At 35.8% G+C, this 23306-nt stretch overlaps 2 protein-coding genes and 1 pseudogene across 2 annotated transcripts; 1 reads left to right on the plus strand and 2 right to left on the minus strand.

Moving 5' to 3' along the window:
• The first annotated feature begins 747 nt into the window (after positions 1-747).
• Positions 748-2603, plus strand: LOC129884550 (B3 domain-containing protein At5g60140-like; annotated as a pseudogene).
• A 202-nt stretch (positions 2604-2805) lies between these two features.
• LOC129885694 (rDNA transcriptional regulator pol5-like) lies at positions 2806-13196 on the minus strand. The gene is made up of 9 exons (XM_055960067.1): positions 13017-13196; positions 11331-11870; positions 10700-10825; positions 10408-10605; positions 9765-9992; positions 8562-9686; positions 7906-8193; positions 5392-5836; positions 2806-3860 (listed from the first exon to the last, which is right to left on the minus strand). Exons 2-9 carry the CDS (start codon positions 11853-11855, stop codon positions 3052-3054), a joined length of 3744 nt encoding a protein of 1247 aa, XP_055816042.1. The 5' UTR covers positions 11856-11870; positions 13017-13196; the 3' UTR covers positions 2806-3051.
• Positions 13197-14061: 865 nt separating this feature from the next.
• LOC129885695 (heat shock 70 kDa protein, mitochondrial) lies at positions 14062-17835 on the minus strand. The gene is made up of 6 exons (XM_055960068.1): positions 17633-17835; positions 16928-17004; positions 16763-16841; positions 16076-16642; positions 15371-15991; positions 14062-14987 (listed from the first exon to the last, which is right to left on the minus strand). Exons 1-6 carry the CDS (start codon positions 17705-17707, stop codon positions 14361-14363), a joined length of 2046 nt encoding a protein of 681 aa, XP_055816043.1. The 5' UTR covers positions 17708-17835; the 3' UTR covers positions 14062-14360.
• Between the last annotated feature and the right edge of the window lie 5471 nt (positions 17836-23306).

The raw sequence follows: 23306 nt of genomic DNA on the forward strand, positions 1-23306 counted from the left end.
GAGGGGAGACCCGCTTCTTGACCCTTTAGCAACATGAAGGAGTGCTTCTATTTTTAAATAGGAGACTTTTCATTTCCACCACCTATGTGGGACCAAAGCTTATTTAATAAAATAAGAGAGAACATATCATTTGCTCTCCACTTCTTTTTCCCTCAATTTCCCATTCAACCTATCAATTAAACCCAACAAGAGCTTCATGCTTAATGATCACATTTGTTTTGAAATAGATTCAAGCACATGTTACTACTTACGTTGAACATTTGCTGAAGTGTGTTATGCAGCAAAGATTGGACCACTTCATATGGAGTGGTGCTTTCTTTTTCCTCATAGTTTTTATAGACAAGTGCATATTAATGGTGACTAGTCTTTTTTTAGGATAATTGCCAAATTAAAGAATCTTGTCATGAATCATGAATATATTTCAAATTTTAAAACATTGCCTAAAAGTGCTACTTTTCAGTATGACATATGTATATTGACTGAATTATTGAAGTAAACAGAGAAAATTAATAATGTTCCATATTATGCAATGGTGCAGAACAATGCCAACTGAATTGTTCAATTCCAAATGAGGAAAAAGCTTAGCTGCCTCACAATAACTCATCAATATCTGCATTTATTACATGAGAAGAGAAAAAAAGCAAAAAAAAATCAGATTTTTGTAATCTTCTTCTCTTTTATATATATCTTCTCCTTTGCTTATAAGGTTTTCTTCTATTCTCTTAAAGTTTGACAACAAAAGAAAATATGGAAAAGGTCTTCTTCAAGATTTTCTCCTCTGAAAACTGTGCAAAACGGCTGGTAAGTTATTAGCGATCTTGAAATATTTTTCCATTTGATACTAGTTGTTTTTACGATATGGTCAATCTGATTTAAAAAATTGATGTTGTTCAACATTTTTTTTCTTCACAGAAAATTCCCACAAGTTTTACCGATTACAAGAATGGAGAATTACCTAGGAAGGTTTCCCTTAGGGATCGGTTTGGCAATATGTGGCCTCTAGGAGTGACCAAAACAGAAAGACATTTTTATTTTCAATATGGATGGGAAAAATTCATTGAGGACAATGGCGTAGAGTTTGGAGACTTTTTTATTTTTGACTATGATGGAAATAGAATATTTGACTTCAAATTACTTGGAAGAACTAGATGTGAAAAGAAAGGAGCTGGAGGTTTAAAATTGGTTGTGAAGGAGGAGGAAGCAGAAGAAATGAGTGTTGAACATAAAAAGAGTGTAGTGCCAAAAGGTAAGAATTGGGCCAGAGATAGCAACAATAGTTCTTCTGATGATAATGATGAGGAGTACACGGTATAAGAAGAAGATGAGCATGAGGAATATGAAGAGACTAAAAAGGTCCCACGTCACGAGGAAGAGGAAGAGGAAGAGGAGGAAGAAACGGAGGAGGAGGGAGAGAATCAAAGGGCTGACACATTTAAGAGAAAGGCGATGCATTTAAAAGGTAAAAACAAATTAACGATCTTTATATCTACTGTTGTTTTATTTTAACATATAATCTATTCAATGCTTTTCTTGTTAGTATGTTACCGCAAAAAAGACATCTTTGTATATTTGGGGATCATCTTGTAATTATATCAATGCCATGAAATGTTCAAGAGAACAAGTTCTAAAGGATTTTAAAAAGGTTAAGTTGCTTGGTTTGTTGACAAGACGAGCCTAAGGGCACTTTTTGTTAGTTTTTGGAATAGCATTGTCTAAGAATAAAGTTAAAATTCATTTGCTAATACGTTTGATACGTGTTAAAAAGTCTTCTTTCTTAAATTCATGTTCAATAAAATACCATCATGTAAAATGAAACGGATAAAGTATCTCTGGATTTCTATGATATTTTTGTATATGAACCTAACCAGCTAGCTTTCTTGATTCATCTGGATGCAAAACAGCCTTTTCTTGCAAGGTGAGGGAGCGTCATGACCAATTTGGTGCAGAAATATTCAAAAGTGGACGCGCAACTCAGTCAAACAATCCTTACTTCGTAGCGAAAATACGATCAAAGAGGAGAGATCAACTGGTAATTAAAAGCCTATAACTATTTTAGAGAATGATTTTATAGTTCATTCCTTGTGACATTCTTATTTAACAGTCTTTGTACCTAATTCAGTACATTCCGATTGATGTGGTGAGAGACCACAACCTTGAACTCCCTCCAAGCATGACCATTCGCGACTCCGCTGGTAGAGAATTTGACACGAAACTAAAGAATTGGAAGGACGGTAGAATATGGCTAGTTGGTGGATGGCGTAGTCTATGTAGATGGAACCTAGTGGAGAAAAATGACAATTGTATTTGTGAATTTGTGAGAGGCAAGCACAACAAAGGCATTTACTTACAAGTTAAAGTTCTCCATGAAGGAGCAAGTTCAGTTATATGATGACAAGAAAAATAAAGTTGGATTTAATGCTGCAAGGGACATTGTCATGGCTTCTTGGAGGAGTTGTGTAACCCTTTCTTAAGTTACTCTGAATTGTGTACTTCTGCCTTTTTTTAACAAAGCCAAGATTGGAGTTTTCTGTTGCATCTTTCTAATTTAATAATGTAATTGCTATACTGATGATGAACTCCTTGATACTGTCAAGCTTATTGTTCCCGCTGATGATTTCTGGTGTAGGTAAAATCATTTGGCTTCATGATGGTTGTCAAGATTCTTTGGGTGTTATAAGCGATCCTCACATACTGGATAATACTCAATAATCAGATTTAACCAAGTTCCAACTTCCAAAAGGAATCCAAATACAAATAATGTCATGTAATAAAATGTGAAGAATGACAAGAGGAATCAATCACCGGTAAGATGTAAATTCGTGCTCCATATGCCAAAATTTTGGAATTGTACATTTACTATGAAGGATTACATATAACCAAAATGGCTGCTGCTACAAGTTTTTCAGCAACCAAACAAAAATTAGCAAAAAGGGTAAATTGCAATAGTAAACAAACCTACAAATAACTAATGGTAGGAATAAACGCGCCAAGAAACAATGCCGAACTGGTCACTCCACGAATGGATGTAGACATAAACCCTTGCCCTAACATTCACTTTTTCAAAACAGGAAACATGTCACTCAGTTGAGCTTCACAATCAGGTTCCAGAGCCTTGAGAAACAAGGCCCTTAGATTAAGATCTGTTAAGACCTGAATCACTTTGCCACAAAACTTCCGCACATCACCTCGTCTTGATGCCTTATCGGGCATATTTTTCAACAATGCATTAACAAGACAGCCTAACTTGGCAAGATGGCTGCTGTCATCTGGGTTTGAAGAAACAATCGATTTTAAAATCTCGATAACCAATTCAAGAGCTTCAACTTGTCGGAACTGTAGCTTCGCACTAGCACATTTCTCCAAAAAGAACCCAAATAGATGATGTCCAATCCATGGTCGCCTTTTAAAAACTTCTTTTAGAAACTCGCACTTCATTCGAGTACTTTTACTATCTAAGTAGCCCTCCAGCTTTCCTCTGAATATATGAAAAACCTCCTCAAGTTCAGACTCTGGAAGATTTTTCGCATCAATTATCTTCAAAATCCAAAATGTTGAACTCTGGGCAAGTGAATTGATCATTTTGTATCTATTCAAGGCGGCAGACAGCTTTTTCTTTGACAAGCTAGAAGCAGATTTCTTTTTCTTGAAAGGTTTTGCTGCCAGCACCAAGTTCCTTTCCAAGAGTGACTTAAGAACTGGGAATTGGATGGCTTCACCTCTTGGATAGTCCTTTGCCTTGAAGATTTTCTTCTGCAAAATTCCCCAAATTCGCTGGCCAAGTTGTTCATTACCTTCCGTAGTGTGTGGGTTTACAAATGCATGAGCTAGGCTTGAGAATATTTTCAATACTTGTGGCTTCCCTGCAAATTGGAAAATTTAAATAACACCTTAATGAATCAATAAGATCAAACAAACAGTGGTGTTGGGTTCATGATAACATAAACAATTGAAACACGAAAGGTAGTTGCAGCGCTTAATACAAGAGGAACCACAGCCTCAGATCATGATATTCAGCGATAAGATCAAAATGTATGCCAGGTTAATCTTTTATTTCATGGTATTCAGCATAGGTAATATTTTCCACTTCTAGGAGAATGACATAAACAAAGACATACATGTAGAACTACAATAGAATGGCTGAAAAGAAGAGTTTGATAGGAATGTCATGCCATAGATAGGAAGAGTTTGATAGGAAAGTGAATGCTAAATAAGAATTGTGAGTCCAACAACATTTTATGGAGGCAACGTTAGGCATCTAAAGGTCAACATGTATACAAGACAAATACTGTTGAAATGTGAATGCTAAAGTGGAAGTTTGGTGGATAAAATTGAACAAGATGAGAAATGATGCCACACCAGAGGAGCAAGTAGTACATGTAGAATAAAATGAGAAAAGTTTGTCTAAATTGGCTTCGCCTCAAGATGCACCAATATGTAGGTACACAAACTGGGAGTATGAAAAAGATGAAGCTGACATAAATCACAAATTGGGAAGAGTTTCAAAAGACTTAACCAAAGCAAACTTAATAGAACAAAAAACGGAAGGAGCAAAGAATCCACATAGACAATATCAACCAGTTGGAAAGAAGTGTTAGCTGTTTTTGTCGATACATTTACACTGGTCAAAAGTTCTATCAAGAAGCCTTTTATGGATCATGATGATCATGCCACAAAGCTAATCATGGAATTAAGATATGATCTAATATTATATATAATGAGATCATGCTTTGAAATCAAGTTAGAAATCCTTAAGATAAATACACTTGGGGGCTCGTTTGGTTGCTGGTCAGAGTTATCACTTATGCAAGTTGGTATGAGTAATGCAGAGTTTAGTTATGCTGGAATAAGTAATGTAGGGGTCAGTTATGCAGAGCTTGGTTATGTAGGGATCACCAATGCATGAATTATTTCTTTGGATATTTGTTTTTGTTCCCCACTTGTGAGATTACAATGGGTATGTTGTTGTATTAGAAAATAATATACATTATATAATTCTTAAAATAAAATATTTATTTTACAATGCATGATAAACTGTTAGATCTATAAAAATGATGCAAGGTACATAGTTGGGACGTGAAAGCATCGCAAACAAAGCCAAAATTTAACTGTGGAGTGATAGAGGGTAAATTTATCATTTTAGTACTTTTATAGATGTATTACTAATTTTTGTGTTAATTATTCCATCTTCTACTCCACTTAAAAAAGTACATAAATTAACTCACAACTTAAACCTGTAATATATGTGGGATTACAAAATAATAACCAAACATTGTACTTGGTTTGCTGAGTTCTAAATAAAGCAACTAAACAACTACCAAAGATGATATAAGCATGCTACTTTTAATACAGACCAGGAAACAGCGACCCCTTAGTTAATAAAGAAACACTTACCTGGGTTTTCATGCAGGTAAATCTCCAGCAAAGAGAGGACACGAAGTTTGAAGAGGGCAAGCTGTGAATGAGCCGTTTCACTACCAGCCTGGTTCTTCTTATCCTTGAACATTTTAGCTAGATGGGTGTCCATGCGGAACATTGCATCATCATCCAATCCCTCATCAGAATCATCATCAGAAGCTACAGGAAGTTCTGAGATAACACCCTCAACACCAACTACTGTCTCTGAGTCATCCGCATGTTCATCACTCTCCGCAGTTTCACCCATCTCTGCTTCATCAGACTCCTCTGCTTCTTCAATGTCAAGAACGTCGTCATCATCGTCATCTTCATTCTCACTGTCAGTTTCTTGGTGTCTGGCTGGTTTGAGATCTTTCTTAATAACCCGCAACATTCGAAGTAACCCATCATCCGTGACATCATGACAAAAACATTTGAAAACCTATAAAGAAAAGAATGTTTTTAAGTAGGTGAAGAAGAGCCTGAGCAACACCAGCTATTGCGGAGATGAAGATCCACACAAACTCGTCAGGTACTTCAAAAAGAGAAATATAGTTAAAAATAACACAAACAATCAATTTTCATGTATTCATACATGCACCCAAGGAGCTTAGTCAATGAGATGGGTTGAGAATCGCGAGGTCTCAGATTCAACTCCCAGCGGAGTCAACTTGGTGGACGGAGTTACTCGGTACTTGTTATGGTGGGAGGTGCAGGTACCTATGGAATTAGTTGAGGTGGGCGCAAGCTAGCCGACACTCCACAATATCCAAAAAGAATACAAACACGCACATTTTAAAAAAAAAAACACAACAATCAAATTCCATGTACTCATACTATGCATCCACTACATGCTTTGAATGGTGAGTATCAATGGATATGAAAGATAGTTGAGAGCTATAGAGATCTCATCCCCTTACACCTCTAGAAAGATGGACGGGAGGAGCATCGAAAGAACATGAAAAATAAACTTTTTGCATGATAAGCAAACAACTCTATAACGAAGAGATCAGCAAAAGCATGTTCTAATGAGTTCTTATATATGACCATGTCAAGTCAATCTGAAAATATGAGAGTATTATTATAAGGATTTTTTTCCCTAGTGAAAATCATAAATTTCAACAATTTGAGAAAAGACTAAAGAGTTCAATTTATTTGAAAATAACCGAAAAGGGAACTGAGAAAAAACAAGACGGAGTACCATTAATAGAAACCCACTACAACAGGTGTATCCCAACAAAGGAATTTAATGAAGCACTGCCTTCACTAGTTTTCATTCATGTGAAATAATTAAGGGTCAATCCAAGTGCAAAACTACAGAAAAGGATGAATTGAGTCCTGCATTCAGAAAAATCTTCTCTTTAAATTGCAAAGTGCAGCATGTGCGAGTTAGGAGCACATCACAAGTGTGCCTTGCCGTACAAAAAAGCCTAATATTTAAGTGTAAAAGGGCAAGCCAATTATCCACTGAGTTTCAAACTGTGGGGATAAAAACTACATCTTCCCTTTAGGTAAGGCTTGCAGATTTGGTGCTAAAGGTGAATTTTGTGCTTAAAATTTGAATATTACTTGAACTTGAAGCTTCAAATCGCCTTTCAACAATTAGCAAGAAAAAGGGGGAAAAAGATATCTATCTGACAACTAAATAGACCTAAACATCCAGCATGAGCAACTACCTAGCATCATCATGAATTTTGTTTCTTGGGAGGAATATTGCACTACCTAGGGTTGCTCGCAATTTGGTGAAAAAACTATCAAAACTGAAGAGTGAATTAAACAGATTAAGAGCCTGTTTGGATTGGCTTATTTTAGGTGTTTTAAAGCCAAAATAGTTTTAAAGCAATTTTGTAGTGTCCGGATAAAATAAAAGTGTTTATAAGCACTTGTTTTTAAGCCAAAATAACAAAAATAAGCGATAAGCAAGAATTTCTAACTTATGTATTTTGTCTTATAAGTCATAAGTTAAAAGTCAATCTAAACAGGTCTAAATAAACCATGGTCACTAAAGATATTAAAGGGGGGTGAGGTACAATGAGAAAAAAATCCACATTGGTGATACCAATTAGTTGGGATTAAAGTATCATCGTTGGTACACTTACTTTAAGTCCAACGTTCACTAGGAGTCTTCTAGTTTTTGTCAAGACATTAGTTTGCCAGTAAAAAATGTAGAGAACTTCTAGTGCTAAAAAAGATTGAGATGGGTCTAAATGGAGCAACATGAATAGTGAAAATTCATATTGCCTCCTAACAGCTTGAGATTGAGAAGTAGTTATAACTCGGTCTTTTTCCTTGAAACTGGAGTTGCCATATAAGTAAAAGCTTCACCTCCTTTTAAGTTTCTACTCTTATCAATTTGGTCAAAAAGATTCAGAATGGAGTTCACATCAAAATATAGTAGGTGCAATAACGCATTAGAAATAATGATTAGAGTATCAATAGGCCCGGGTTTTGGGGGATATTAAATCACCAAAAGAACTGATGGGATATTATGCTTTTTTTTCTGTCGTTTACCTGCTCAATAGAGGTCCGCATCGGAGCTGAGGACTGTGGCAGCAATGAAAGCATGGTGTCCACTAGAACATCCATGAATTCAGGTGTGTCCTCTCCCTCTACATCATCTTCTCCAGAGGAAGCAAGAAGATCAGAAGAACGAAAAGCTTTTGTACAGCAAATAACCAATTCAGAGGCGGCTTCAGAAAATTCTTGAGGGCGAAGTAGGACTTGAAGCAACAATTGTATCAGAAGGTACCTCATGGAATGAAACTTATTTGTGTCAGTACTTGGACCCAAGTTTCTCTCCTGCCATTGTTTGGAGAAAAGAATAAGAAGAAAAGGATTGACAATCTAACTTCTTCACAGAAGAAATTAATAAGCTTTCACTTTCCTGTACACGGTGAATAGTGGTTAATGTGGCATTAAGAGTATACAAGTTGTTTATGGCAATAACAAATATAAGATGAGTAATAACAGGCTATGGCTGTTTCAGTTAAGAGCTTACTGAGATTCCACACACCAAAGCTGGAGTACGTTCTTATCAAACAATAAAAGAGACAATTAAAAGGACTAAAGCAAGGGACTTTGGTTTCACATAGGCACAAAACTTTGACTAGTATTGAGGTCAGCAACACTACTACGATGCTACAAAATGAAGTAACATAAAATATCACCTGTCTTGAGAGCTGAGACTCCATAGCCTGCAGGCTTTTGATAGCTTCTTCATCATCATCTCCCAAGGACCTAAACAGCGAAACAGAAGGAATATTCCGCAATGTGGTAAGAAATCGCATGAAATAAGCTCCAAGATCATTAGCTTCATGACCACTTGCCACAACTTGAGGACCTTCGCCTTTTTGAGCACTTGATAGCAGTAACTGTAGCTGCTCAATGCACATCCTACAAAGAGCACTTGAAATGGCAGACTTTGGCCACCTAAATTTTTCTTCCAATTCAAAAGATGTCACCTCAGTTCCAAGAGTTGAAGAAAATAGACCCTGAACTGCCAAAAATTTTAGAATTTCTCTTTGGACCCTGAACCTTGCATTTGTATCCAGATTTAAATGCTTCAAGCTATTGGGAAGTGACTCTACAACCCATCCTTTCAAAAAATCCGACGCTCCTACTGCTCCAATAGAATCCTTATCTTCTAAGGAACCAATTTCTGAGTTGTCATCTGTAGTTTGACTCTGATCTGAAGGCTCCTCTGAAGCACGACCTTCATCCAAGAACATGTCAACTAAGTTCTGAATTAGAAGCATGCATCCAGACTCGGTTTTAAACTCAGCCATCAACTCTTTTACTGTTTTTGACCTGGTGAAGCAATCAAACTTCCCATTGCTATGTTTTTGTAAAGCCATGATAACTGCCACTCTTCTAACATCATCATGCTTGACCCACTCGGAAAATTCTCTTAAAAAATATTGACCAGCTTTGAATAGATTAGTGTCTTTCGTGGAAAGAACATCCTTTAAGCACTGTACAATTTTGTACGACAGGACGTTGTAGATGCACGATGCGGGCAGTTTTGGAAGGAGAAGCAGCAAAACATTGAAAGCCAAATTCTTGCAATTATGAGATGATGGAAGAAGTGATCCTTCAATGATAACTTCACAAAAAATTTTAAGATTTTTCTCAATATCTTCTTCTGCTGAGCTACCCTTGCGGCTTTTTTTGTGCTTTTTTATGGAATTTAAAGCTGCTGAGGGATCAAAATCTTGTAAAACATTTTCAGGTAAAAGAATATTTACCAAGGAATACCATACACTATGAGTTCGTGGCTGGCAGAAGTGGGATTCCTGCACATCCATAAAGTCGACAGATCAAAATATGATGTTGTTGTTTCAAGGAAAGAAAATGAAGAAGTTCAGTAGCACCTTCAAGCAATTGGAAAGCACGGACAAATGTTCCACGCTGAAAAGCTGGCCGGGGCCATATGGAAAAGGCAGAAGATTGCCAAAATCTTTATTATCGACACCAGTTTTTTCACGTATAGTAAGGGCAAGAAGCAAAGCATCAGGATTTCCAACTTCTGTTGCACTTTCAAACCACTCTTTAAGTCCAGGAGCTTCAAGTACATGATTCAACGAAACTTCAACAGGTAACTGACATGGCAAAAATATGGATGGTGAGATGGCTAAACAGAATGCAGCCTAAGCAAAGACCTAAAGTAGAGGACAAGGACAATATGGTGAAGCAAAAATACACTATATGCAGAAAGTCAAATCAGCAACTTGACAAACCACATCTTAGAGTAGTAGGAAGAGGTGATATCATTTGGATAAGCGTATAACATTTTCTTGCCCAAAAAGTAGTAAGATGTTGCAGGAAGAGCAGGAAGAGATGATGTTTTATAGGCAAGTGAAAAAGATCCTAAAAGTTTCATAAGGAGACGTATAAGCTCATACAAGTTTGTAATGACGCAAGAAAAGCCAATCAGTGAAGTCATTTTCAATAGATAACTAAAGTGAATGTACTAAGCTTAAATTTGCAATTCATAAGCTTGTAAAAGTTAAAGACCTTGTCAACCAATTCCAAAATAATTGAGACAGCAGGCTCTTGTAAGTAAAGCTTCTTTTTTCCCAGCGAGATAAGAGAACCAACAAATTCTTTAATATAAGGAGTGTTGCTATCAGCAGTCCACTCTAAAGTTAATCTCCCTGATCTTGCAATAGCTCCATAAGCAAATAAGCGTCCCAATAGGCAATCTTTTATGTCCTACAAAACCAAGTTAAATTGTTAAGACAGCCCATAAGAAAACTAGTAGTTCACAAAAGGAAACTAGTAGTTCACAAAAGGCGATCCTTCCCACCTGACCCTTCATGGAAGAAGAGATCTCCAATAATTCAACAATAAGCTTCAACAGCGCATCCACTTTTATGCATGGAACTGCACCAACCAAAACAGTCATGCCTAATGCAAACCCTTGCCTTGCACACTGCACAAACAAGAAAACAGATAAGGCTTTCTATGGGAACGTTCAGTTCATCGAGACAACCATGGCACATGGAACTATAAGCACAAGAGACATCTGTCTCTAAGCCTACATTATTTCATTTAACCTTTAATCCAAACCTGTATAGCATGGGACAACTAAAAAATTTCAATGACACAAGCTGTCAGTGTCTACCTGCCAGAGTGATCATAAGGTAACCTTTTATAATTCTATTATAAAAAAACATTTCAAAGGTAAAGACAGAAGAGAATAGCCTAAGCATCATATTGTACGAAACAACCTTTCCAGCATGACTGTGCTTTCATCAGATGGGTATGTCAACAAGAACCCATAGAGATATTAGTCTCCTTAAAAAAATTCAACTATAAAATGAAGATGGGAAGGCATATAGTCCTTATTAAAGCATTCAAATTAAATCGTCAATATAATAAGGCACTAATTTTCAACAAAATCACAGAACATTGTGTTAAAAGATGACCGGACCCACCTCTCTTGATGAAGAAACACCCCGAATTAGCCTCCGAACTGCATATCTCAATGAAGGGGCACAGTTATTCAACCCATCATCCTTTTCAGCTTCCAATTTGAGCTGTCCCTCAACCACTTCCTTATTCTCTAGAATATCATAAGCCTTCTGCACTTCAAGCAACTCAGCAACTAAAGAATGAGCAGCTGCTTCTCTAATGGAAGCCTCAGCAGCTGCAAGGTCCTTAAATACACCAATGTGGAACTCAGGCAACCCACTAGTAGTAGGAGAAATCACTGTCCTCTGATTACTTCTCGATTCAGAAGACACCGTTAGTTCTTGCTTGGATTCAAACTTTTTCTCAGACTCCACTCTGTGCCTCTCTTTGTCTAGAGCTCTTTTTTGCTTCTTCTTCTCCATAGGATTGCTAGAAATCTTGTGAGAGGTTGAAGGGGTATCAAGTCCATCTGTTTCGGCCTTCCTTTTTTTCTTGTCTTTCTTTATCTTCTCTCTTGACTGCTCAGACCCAACTGTCTCCATGCTCATGATTCCAATGTTTGTCTATCATGTCAAAAGTCCAAGTTGTGAGGTACTAAAAAATAGCATTATATTTTCTAAGATAAAAAAAAAAGTCAAAAATTGCAAAGTTCCTAAGTTCAATTTTAGTAGTTCCTAAAATACAGAAAATTATGAGAACTTATAGAAAATGTTTTCTTGATGAAAATAAAACAACATTAAGCTTGAAATCCTCAATATTAATCTATATTCTGAGAGAAAACAGAAATGAAATTGCAAAGTTTTAGAATTATTCCATTAATTCATACAGACATACGATAAAGTATAAACACTATTATACGCAGCTCATTCGGCATTTAAACTTGTTAAATCCAAAATTTCACTTAACCATGCACTACACAATGTTCAACTTGCATAGCATCCTACATGTGCCCTAACTACATCTTCCAAAGTAAACTATACTTCATTTCTGGTAAGAAAGAACTCTTTATTTTAATGCAAATCTTTCACACTACTCTCTCTGACCCAATTTATGTGGCACCCATTCCTTTTCAGTCTCTCCCAAAAAGAATGTCACTTTTCCTTATTTGGCAGCATCCTCATTTTACCCTTATGGTGTCCCGCTTAACACTTTATTGTGAAGAAAAGTAAAGCATTTAAGTGACTTTGATAAGGGCAATTTGGTAAACATAACAAAGGTTTTGCCTTATTTCTTTAACTCTATGTTCGGTAAAACGATGCCACATCAATTGGAATGAAGTAGTATTTCATAACACAGTCAGGAAAAAAACTGCAGACTTTCTTTGTAGAACTGTGCCATTGATAGTTACATTATTTTTTATTTTGTAAATAAAATAGTAGTAGTAATAAAACCTATCAGTTGTTCACATACTTTCATCTGTTAGCTGTTCAATGTACTCCACCCTACAATCTCTATAACCCGGGGTAAATGTGATGTCGCACAGACAATAGAACACATTCTCTGTTCCACAATCAACCATAAACTCAATTATATAAATCAACTCATTAGAGAACTCGAAAACGGATGTTTAATTTAAACAGAATGTTAAATTTTAAAAAATATTCAGGTGAGGGAAACGATAAGATTAAACCTAAAATCAGCAGCTGGAGATATAAGAAGAGCAAGGATCTAACAGAACACAAACATAACAGGCTGAAAAAAGAACTCACAGTTTTATTAGAGGAGAGAGAAGAGGTAGCAATTTCACGGCGACGGAGAGATGTGTGCAGCCAAGGCTAGTTTGTCACTGTAAAGGGGAAGTTCAGTGTTAGGGTTTAGGGTTTTACAGAGAGGCGGAGGAAAGGGTAAAAATGGATTAGAAATAGCTGCTTGGAGGCGTATGAAGTTGCAAGAGCCTTTGTATGTATGGGCTTATTAGGAATTCTACTTTTTGGTTGTTCCTTTTTAAAAAGAATATTTTTTTGACTTAATATTTATTTTAACCAATTATTAAAAAAAATGTTTAAGATTAATTATTACAAACATGCTCTAAATATTACAAATATTTATTTTTAGTTACTAAGTTGTAAGATTAAGTTTGACTTCGTTACCTCTTGAATCAATTAAAAGATTATATTCCGTATATGAAATTTGGAATCAATCTCTCAATCTAAAATAAATCAATTATTGAAAAAGAGATAACGTTTTTGACCTATTTTTAATAGAGATATATAAAACTTAAATGAAGATAGTAACTTACCAATTAATTCAAATCGACAAGAGTTGAAACCTTCAAATTCTAATTTTCTGCAGAAAATATCCTTTGCAACAGAAAAACATCTCAATTATAAGAAAACTAACATCGTTCTAGTTTTACCCCGTTGATTATTAGATTTATAGACGGTAAATATTGAGAAGGATAATTCATTTTAAATTAATGGGTTCAAAACTTATGTCTATGTTTCTTTATGAATTACATCCAATAACTTTTTGCAAGCTTTGATAATTGAAGATATCAAACAAATTTTTGTGAATTCGCAAGTACAGAAAAAAGAAAAGGTTAATTTTGAAGAAAATGCCACATAGCTTTAGTTATGTTTTGTCTGAATGAGATCGATCTTATCCAAATTGGTACTTGGTAGTATAATTTTAATTATTCTTCTAATTGGAACTGTTTCGGTATGAAAAGCAAATATCAGTGTTCCATTCATAAAGTTGAGGTCGCTCACATCGGAGGCAGCTACATCTGGAAAGCATCAAGCAGACAAAAAGTCGTATTTCCAGAGCACAGTATCATATTATTGTGGAAACAAAACACTGTTTCATCGATTTCAACATTGAAGGATTGTCAAAAATCATACTCACCTGTTCGTCCTACTAAAGATAGTCTAGACACTAATAAATTCACAACTACTCAAGACCCTTAATACAACCAGTTTTGAGCTTGAGGGTAAAATTCTTCCAAGGGAGGGAATGAGATGGGGAAAAAAATAAACTCATTTTCAGAGGGAAAGTAGATCTATAACATTTCTGTCTCTCGCATGCACTAAATCAATTTCGCCTAGAATAATCATCTATTTCTTCACTTCCTCGTATTCAGCCTCTGGGGGTTGATCTCCTCCTTGAGCACCACCACTTCCGGATGCACCACCAGAACTGCCACCAGCCATGTGCTCTCCAATCTTAGAGACAGCTTTGTTTGCTGCATCAAGTTTCGACTTGATATCATCAATGTTCTCGGTCCCCATTGCTGCTCTCAAATCCGAAATAGCTGTCTCGATTTCTGTAACCACTTCCTTGGGGACCTTATCCTTGTATTCATTCAAGCTCTTCTCGATACTATATATGGTGGTGTCTGCACTATTCCTGATATCAATAAGTGCCTTGCGCTCTTGATCCTTCTGGGCATGCAATTCAGCTTCCCTGACCATCTTGTCTATCTCATCTTCCGATAGACCACCAGATGACCGAATGGTGATCTGCTGCTCTTTGCTAGTAGCCTTGTCCTTGGCGGACACGGTGACCATTCCATTTGCATCTATGTCAAACGTGACCTCTATCTGGGGCATACCCCTTGGCGCTGGAGGAATACCTACAAGCTCAAATTCACCCAGAAGCTTGTTATCAGAGGCCATTTCACGTTCACCTTGTAATACCTTGATGCCCACTTGTGTTTGGTTGTCCGCAGCAGTAGAAAACACCTGAAATACAAGAGGCAGCAACACACTGAACACTACAAAATACGAGCATACTTCACATTGGGAAATTAAGACCTCGACAAGCATGTGTCATCCTTCTCCAAATCCATATTTGACAGCAGACAATTTAAGATGCTAATTTGTAAGTCATATCAGCGATGACGGAATAGAAACGAAAAGTTAGTTTGACAAAGAAAATCACATCAAATTTAAAAAATTTTACTTCAGTGAATTTGAATTCTTGAAATTTGTATAAACATGGAATGGTCATACATCTCCCCACATGGAAAAAATTTATATGGATATTGGACGGAAGGAGCCACTTCTGGCAATACTACGCAATAATAAAAATAAACAGGAGAACGCATTAAGATCCAACAACTCACCTGGCTTTTCTTTGTGGGAATGGTAGTATTCCTGTTTATTAACCTAGTGAAGATACCTCCCAATGTCTCAATACCGAGAGATAGAGGAGTTACATCCAAAAGAAGCAACTCTTTAACATCACCACGGAGAATACCACCTTGAAGTGCAGCTCCCATGGCAACTGCCTCATCTGGATTGACACCTTTGCTTGGGCTTTTACCAAATATCTCAGAAACTATTTCCTGCACCTTAGGGACCCGAGTCATACCTCCAACCAGGAGGACCTCATCCACATCTTTTAAAGATACTCCAGCATCCTTCAAACAATTCTTGCAAGGATTCCTTGTCCTCTCAATTAAGTGGTTCACCAATGTCTCAAATTTTGATCTTGTCAGTGTGATATTAAGATGTTTAGCCCCTGATGCATCGGCTGTGATGAACGGCAAGTTAATATCCGTTTGAGATGTTGATGAAAGCTCTATCTTAGCTTTCTCAGCTGCCTCTCGAAGTCTTTGTAGGGCAAGCTTGTCTTTTGATAGGTCAATTCCCTCAGTCCTCCTAAACTCACTCACTAAAAATTCTAACAATGCATTGTCAAAATCCTCTCCTCCTAAAAAGGTGTCACCATTAGTTGCCTTGACCTAGGTGGAGGCAAGTAGAGAGATGAGTTTAGACGGGAAAATCAGAAAGATACATAGCTTTAGAGTACCACAAATTTCACTTACCTCAAAAACACCATTTGATATCTCCAGGATTGAAACATCAAATGTTCCACCGCCAAGATCAAAAACAGCAACAAGGCCCTCTTTGCTGTTCATACCATAAGAGAGCGCAGCTGCAGTAGGTTCATTGATAATCCTTTGCACATCAAGACCTGCAATTCGCCCGGCGTCCTTTGTTGCCTGCCTCTGGGCATCATTGAAATAAGCTGGAACAGTGATCACAGCTTTATTAATAGACTTCCCAAGATAGGCTTCTGCGGTTTCCTTCATCTTTGTTAGAATAAATGCTCCAATCTGGCTTGGAGAATATTGCTGTCCATTTGCTTCAACCCAAGCATCTCCATTTGAGCCTCTCACAATCTTGTAAGGAACCATCTTCATCTCCTTTTGTGTTTGAGGATCATCAAAGCGTCTGCCAATTAGACGCTTGGTCCCAGAAAGAGTGTTTGTAGGATTGGTAACTGCCTGACGTTTGGCTGGAGTACCAACAAGCAGTTCTCCCTTCTGGTTAAAGGCAACCACAGAAGGAGTTGTTCTAGCCCCTTCAGAATTCTCGATGACTTTAGGATTCTGCATTAACAAGAGCAGCATCGAGGAAGGTTAGATAACCCACTGAAGCCATCTAGAGTACAGAGTATCTCAAATATGAACTGAACAGAAGATTAGCATTTCAAAAACTATAATCCTTACCTTCCCCTCCATCACTGCAACACAAGAGTTGGTGGTTCCCAAGTCTATCCCAATAATTTCATTTCCAGCAGGTTTGGAGCTGCAACGGAAGGCAAATAAGATTTTTGAGAAACAAATACACCAATACAAGATACAAAGGGAAAAGCGATTCTACAATCTAGATACCTAAATGGTCTAGCCAGACCAGCCCATTTAGCACCAACAAGTGATGGACACCACGAAGGCTTGGTGTTGGAAGCAAGCTGCACAAGCCAACAAACAGCAAATAATAGAGGAACGTTAGCTAATCAAAATGTAGGAGATGAGAATCTATCAGCTAGATCTTTCAAACCAATCAACTTCACCTCAATTTAGGTCAGTTGCACAGAATCTTATATATCCATTCTACTCTATATTCAAGCCCATTCTATATTGGCAAAATTGTTGAACGACAGCTTTAGTATAATAACAAGGGATAACCCACTATTAGCCAAGTCTATCAGCAACAGTAGTCGATCGATATTCACCCTTCCTTTATTCTTCTCTTAAAATCTCAACTCAAAAGCTCTTCCTAATTTAAGACGAAAATTATGGAAGCTAAGACATATTAAACATCCTATATATTAGATTTTTTAATCCCAATTACAACATATTACGTAACCAGAATATGAACGAATTCTCTGTCCCATAATCACAACTCAGAGAAATCTAGAAGGGGTGCGTCTTATATATAACCAGAATATGAAAGTTTATTTATTTTCATTTCAAGGAAGTGATAAAGCTTAAATCATTCACAGTATGATATGAAATCACCATCTATAGATATTAGAATAGCAAAGATCTAACAGACGAAAAAACATAACAGCCTGGAAATGAAGAAAATGAACTCACAGTTCTATACGCAGAGAGAGAAGAGGTAGCAAAATCACGGCGACGGAGAGATCTGAGCAAGGCGGCGGTCGCCATCGGAGAAACAAAGGAAGAAGACTAATTCGTAATTGTGGATGGAGATGCTGTGTGTTAGGGTTTTGGAAGGTTTTAGAGAGGAGGCGAAGAAATAGGGAAAAACAGATGCTTGTAGAAGGGGATAGAGTAATTATAGGATGCGTTGCGGTGTATGGTATAACTAGGTACACCAGAAAGTTCTAGATGTCTGCTTGAAACGACGTAGTTCGTCCACGACACTCTTGCTGGGTGCACTTCAACCTCTCATTTTTATTTTTATTTTTTTTATTATTGTTTTTTTTAGATAAACTGCATTTGTTTTATAATAATTTTATTTACGAAGTTGCTAAGCGTGGATGAATAATTTTAGTCCCAACACACACGAAAAAAAAAATACTTTTAGATTGTTCTTTTAAATAATCTATATGTTGATTTAACGTGTATGTTTTCCTCTCTTTTCTTTAAAAATCATAGGAATACTACTTAAAAGATCTATGCAGTGATTTAATTTTGTGAAATTAATATACTATTTGGTCTTGTGAAGTTAATACAAATTATAAATGATAACGTTTTTGTTATTGGACGTCTATGCTTCTTTCTAATTAAAAAAATAAACACAAATACTAATAATTCTCGTGTTAAATTAAATTTAAAAAAATTATACTGCAACAAATAAGTTGGTTGATAATTTTTTCATAATTATCTTATTTGTTTCCCATGTCTAACTTTTTTTTTATATTCATCTTATTCATTTTTCATATTTATAATAACTTAAAGATTAACTCTTACTTCAAATTTCATTTCATATTAACATCATTTTGATTGTTTTCGGATGGAATTAGCATAATCTCAGAATTATCATCTCATATTGAATGTGGTGTAAAAATAATATTGAAATTGTGTGAGAAAGAAGTTTAAGATATTTAACTTATGATTAAAACTTGGTTCTTACTTAAGAGAATCAAAATAGACTTGGAGCAACTTTCTTGATAGCAATTTCAATAATTTCATATACACATAATTCATTGTTCTTGCTCCATAATCTAATCTTCCGGCTTGTAAATTAGCATTAACTATCTACTCATAAAAGCTGATAAGTGAAAAAGGAAAAGAAAAAAAATGCTCTACGAACTTTTGGTGTAGTAACTAGCACTGTAAATGGTTAAAATTAAATTACATTCAACAACAAAAACATATTCAATATAGTCTTAAAGTTAAATTGCATCAGAAGTGTAAATATGCAGCTAGGGATAATGAACAGGCTGGCCCAGTTAATTAAGTAGGAATTAATTGTGTGCCAAACAGTTACGTTGACTAATTAATTTGAATTTCCTACATTTTAAATCTTGGAATATCTGTTGTAGAGTAGAAGAAACATGTATAGAAAAATTAGCTCGAGAAGAAAGGGCAGAGAAGGAAATACACAATAAAGACATATTCAATGAAATCGCACAAGTAAAATCTGAATTAGGTGCACTCATGAGTTACGTAGAGGCAAGGGAATATTAAACACAATTCATAAGTACTTATTCAGATCTATAAACAAATATACACAATGGCCTTGATACATGGATTTACCAAGCAGTTGCTAAAAGGAAAATAATAAAATGACCAAGTCAAATGGAACTTGCATGCATCCTTAAGGTTTTACAACTCATTTGGGGAAAACGAGGCTTGAGGTCTCCTCAATTAGCAGATAAACTATACATAAGACAGACAGAAATAACTATGTTAATTAATTATAACAGATCCCCTAAAACATGCATCATTAAGTAAAAATATAGAAACATATCATGCCAATAGTAATATTTTTAGAAAAACTCTCCAACCTGCAGGTTAAGGATGTTTCGTATACAAGTGTTGTGGCCCTTAATTAGCTTAATACAAGAGTGACCGAATTAGTTGGGTAGTTGATCTTCCAAATAAACCGTCTTAAGTTCGAAATCCCCTAAATTCCCTAGTCACTACGAAAAAGTAACTAGTATATATTGTACTTGTGCTGCTACTCTAGCGTTTTTAGATAACAACCATAGTATAGAGGCCATTTACCAAATAATGTCATTGTCTATCTCTTTATCAGCTTATCTAAAGCAATGAAGGTCCACAATGCTCATTCTATAAACAGGAAAAAATTGTCCTGCTTTCTTTTTCTTTCGTTTTGTACGGAACTTTATCATTTCTTTCTATACTTTATCATTTCTTTCTATACTTATTACCTTTGACTAATATTAATATATAGTAATAACACTATCTATTTAAATTCGACCAAACAAAACAATTACCTTAAAATTCAAATCTTTATTTTTGATAATTTTCATCGAGGGAGACAGATTTAGGATTTCAAAATTTCGAGTGTCACATCACCTTGAACAGTAACATGTGCAATATTTTATGTAAGTAGCATCAATATTTACGCAGTGAAGCAACAAATAGGATTTATTATCGATTCAGTATACAAGGCCTCATTGATTTGGTTGACTTAAAGGTTAGGGGAGGGCTAGGTTTTGATTTTATTTAACCACAATTTTGTTGGACATAAATGCCTGCTTAATTTACTTGCTAAAGCAATGTCCAAGTTGTGGTTCCATCGACACAGTGAGTTGATTTGTTACTTGGGTGGCATGTATTTTTTTTTTATATATATATATATATATATATATATATATATACAAAATTTCAATGGAAATGTCTGAATTCCATGATACCATCTTTCTACAGATTATATAGATCCGTCCTTGTTTTTATTTGACTTGATCATCTTCGTCTTATTTAATTTGAAAAAAAGTCTAAAATACTCCTTAACTATGCGAATTGATACAAAAATGCCTTTTGTTTACCTATCGGGTCAAAAATACCCCGACGTCAATCTTTAGGGTCTTTTTTGTCCTTATTTATAAAGGCTGAAATTTTAAACTTAATTAACAATTTCATTAATGACGTATCACCATTCTATTAGCTACCCTAATATTTAATCAAATCAATTAAAAAAAACTCAAATCCACTGCACCAAAATCCCCACCCGTAAGAAAATCCAATTCTGTTAACCCCTAGTTCCCAAGTACCCCATTCATTCCCAAATACCATCCTTCTACATAGATCTATGGCTGTTTTCATCCGACTTAAGCACCTTGTCTTATTTAATTTGGTCAACGACCCAAAGAGGAAAATACATAAAACGAAGATGTTGATAATTATGTCATTGATTCACACTCTACTTGTCTTCACTCCAGCAAGTTGCCCTGAATTTTAGCGTTGAATATGGTAAGTCAAATTGCAGCCCATATTGTTCTAATAAAATAAAAAAATAGAATTTGAACCCCATGCATTAAATAGGACCACGATCCTTGCGTTAGCCTTTGTATTCTAGCTCAACATTTTTTTTCCATAATGGGAACTTACCAGCCAGATTCTCTCGCCGGAGTGACAAACTCCGATAACGAAGATGACGACGTCTCACCGATTGAAGAAGTCCGGTTAACGGTGACCAACACCGATGACCCGACCCTACCCGTATGGACATTTAGAATGTGGTTTTTAGGCCTTTTCTCTTGCTGTTTACTCTCTTTTCTCAACCAATTTTTCTCCTATCGAACGGAACCGTTAGTTATCACACAAATCACAGTCCAAGTTGCTACTCTTCCTATCGGTCATTTCTTAGCTACAATTCTACCGACGACGAAGTTCCGGCTACCTGGATTCGGGTCGAGATTGTTCTCGCTGAATCCGGGTCCGTTCAACATGAAGGAACATGTACTCATTTCTATATTTGCTAATGCTGGAAGTGCTTTTGGGAATGGTTCAGCTTATGCCGTTGGAATTGTGACTATTATCAAAGCTTTTTACCGAAGGAATATTTCATTTTTGGCTGGTTGGCTTCTTATTATTACCACTCAGGTAAAAACAAAGTTTTATCACCATCATTATCTTCCCTAAATTTTGTATGTTTCGACCATACTGATAAATAAATTACATATTGATAAGTTTCCTAAAACTTAAAAAGCTTTTGTTTGTAATGCAGGTTTTGGGATATGGATGGGCTGGGCTTTTAAGGAAGTACGTAGTGGAGCCCGCCCACATGTGGTGGCCTGGAACTTTGGTTCAGGTCTCACTTTTCCGGTAATGTGAAATTTCTTATAATTCATGACTTTCATTTTTATGATTATCCGACACTGACAAGTAGGGTTATACAGGGCAAATCGATAAATCGAATCAAATTGGAAAAAAAAACTCGATTAGTGGTTTGGTTTGACTTGGGTTGGTGTTTGGAAAAAAAAAACCGACCATTATAGGGTTAATTTGGTTTTAACTAAAAAAAGTCAAATCAAACCCAAACCGATCCGATTATAGACATACTACTTTTAAATTATGTTATACATAAAAATATTTATTAAAATGTAATTTATAAATATATTTTTAAAATTTTTCATAATTTTTGTTGTATGTCTTACATTTAGATTTGGACTTGAGAAACCCATCTAAATAATATACAAAAAAAATCCATCTTATAAAGTTAAAACTTCAAACAGTGTTCTGCCTCCATCTTATACGTTGATATTTTGTACTAGAACTCTTTTTAAGAAACACTGCTTTGTGTTTTTTAGTAGATACTATAAAAAACTGAGAAACTCGAAAAAACCAAAAAAATTCGGAAAAACCCGAAAAACCCAAAAAAAATTGATATCGAAAAATCCGACTTACACCCCTACTAACTAGTATTTATTTTCCTTCCCGTCCCAAACTATCTGATCATCTCCTTGACCAAAATATCTCGTGCCCAAATATTTTTTTTCTATAGGAGTAATAAATAATGGATTCTCTATGAACTAATAACTCAACTAAAATTTCTTAGATCTGTCCTAATCTAAATGGTTTATCCAATACTCCTAATGGAAAAAAAAGAATTTGCAATCCTCTGCCTTATTGTTCGGCCATGTAGTTAAAAAACTATAAATAAATAGAAGAAAAGATAAAGAATTTTCCACATTCTAGTTTTGGTATACCATGTGCTTCCTATATTCGACCACGTTCTATCCATATTTGTTGTTAATAAAAATAATGCAACTCTCAAGTCTCAAGGAAAAACAAATTGATCATTGTATATATTTACTTAAGGAGATGAGATGGGTCTGGTCACATGCTAGTTAAAATGTTAAATCGATTCTTTGACAGATGCCAGCCAGCTCTATAGATCGCCGACCCCTCGTGCCATTTATTATCTCAAAATTAACGGCACAAACCAAGGGTGTGTCTAGTATGAAAGGAAAATGTCTTTCGCGAAAAATATTTCTAATGTTTGGTTAATAGCTATAAAATATTGTTTCAAAAATATTTAAATATAATTTAGGAAAATACTATGATACTGAAATCAAAAATACTATAATCTAAAAAAAAAATACTACAATCGAGAGTCAAGATGGAGTCAGGGTCGAGAGTCAAGTTCCAGGTTGGGTTCGAGAGGCTAATTCAAGGATAGAATCTCGGGTCAAGTCGTTAAGGTCGGGAGTCAGGGTTAGATCCGGGGTAGTGGTCGAGTGCCGGGTCAAGAGTTAGGTAATTGGGTGTGGAGTCCTAGGTCAAGTCAGGAGTCAGGTCTCAACCCTGACCCTGACTCAGGAGCCAA

The sequence above is a fragment of the Solanum dulcamara genome, chromosome 4 (genome assembly GCF_947179165.1).
Source record: "Solanum dulcamara chromosome 4, daSolDulc1.2, whole genome shotgun sequence".
Taxonomy (NCBI): domain Eukaryota; kingdom Viridiplantae; phylum Streptophyta; class Magnoliopsida; order Solanales; family Solanaceae; genus Solanum; species Solanum dulcamara.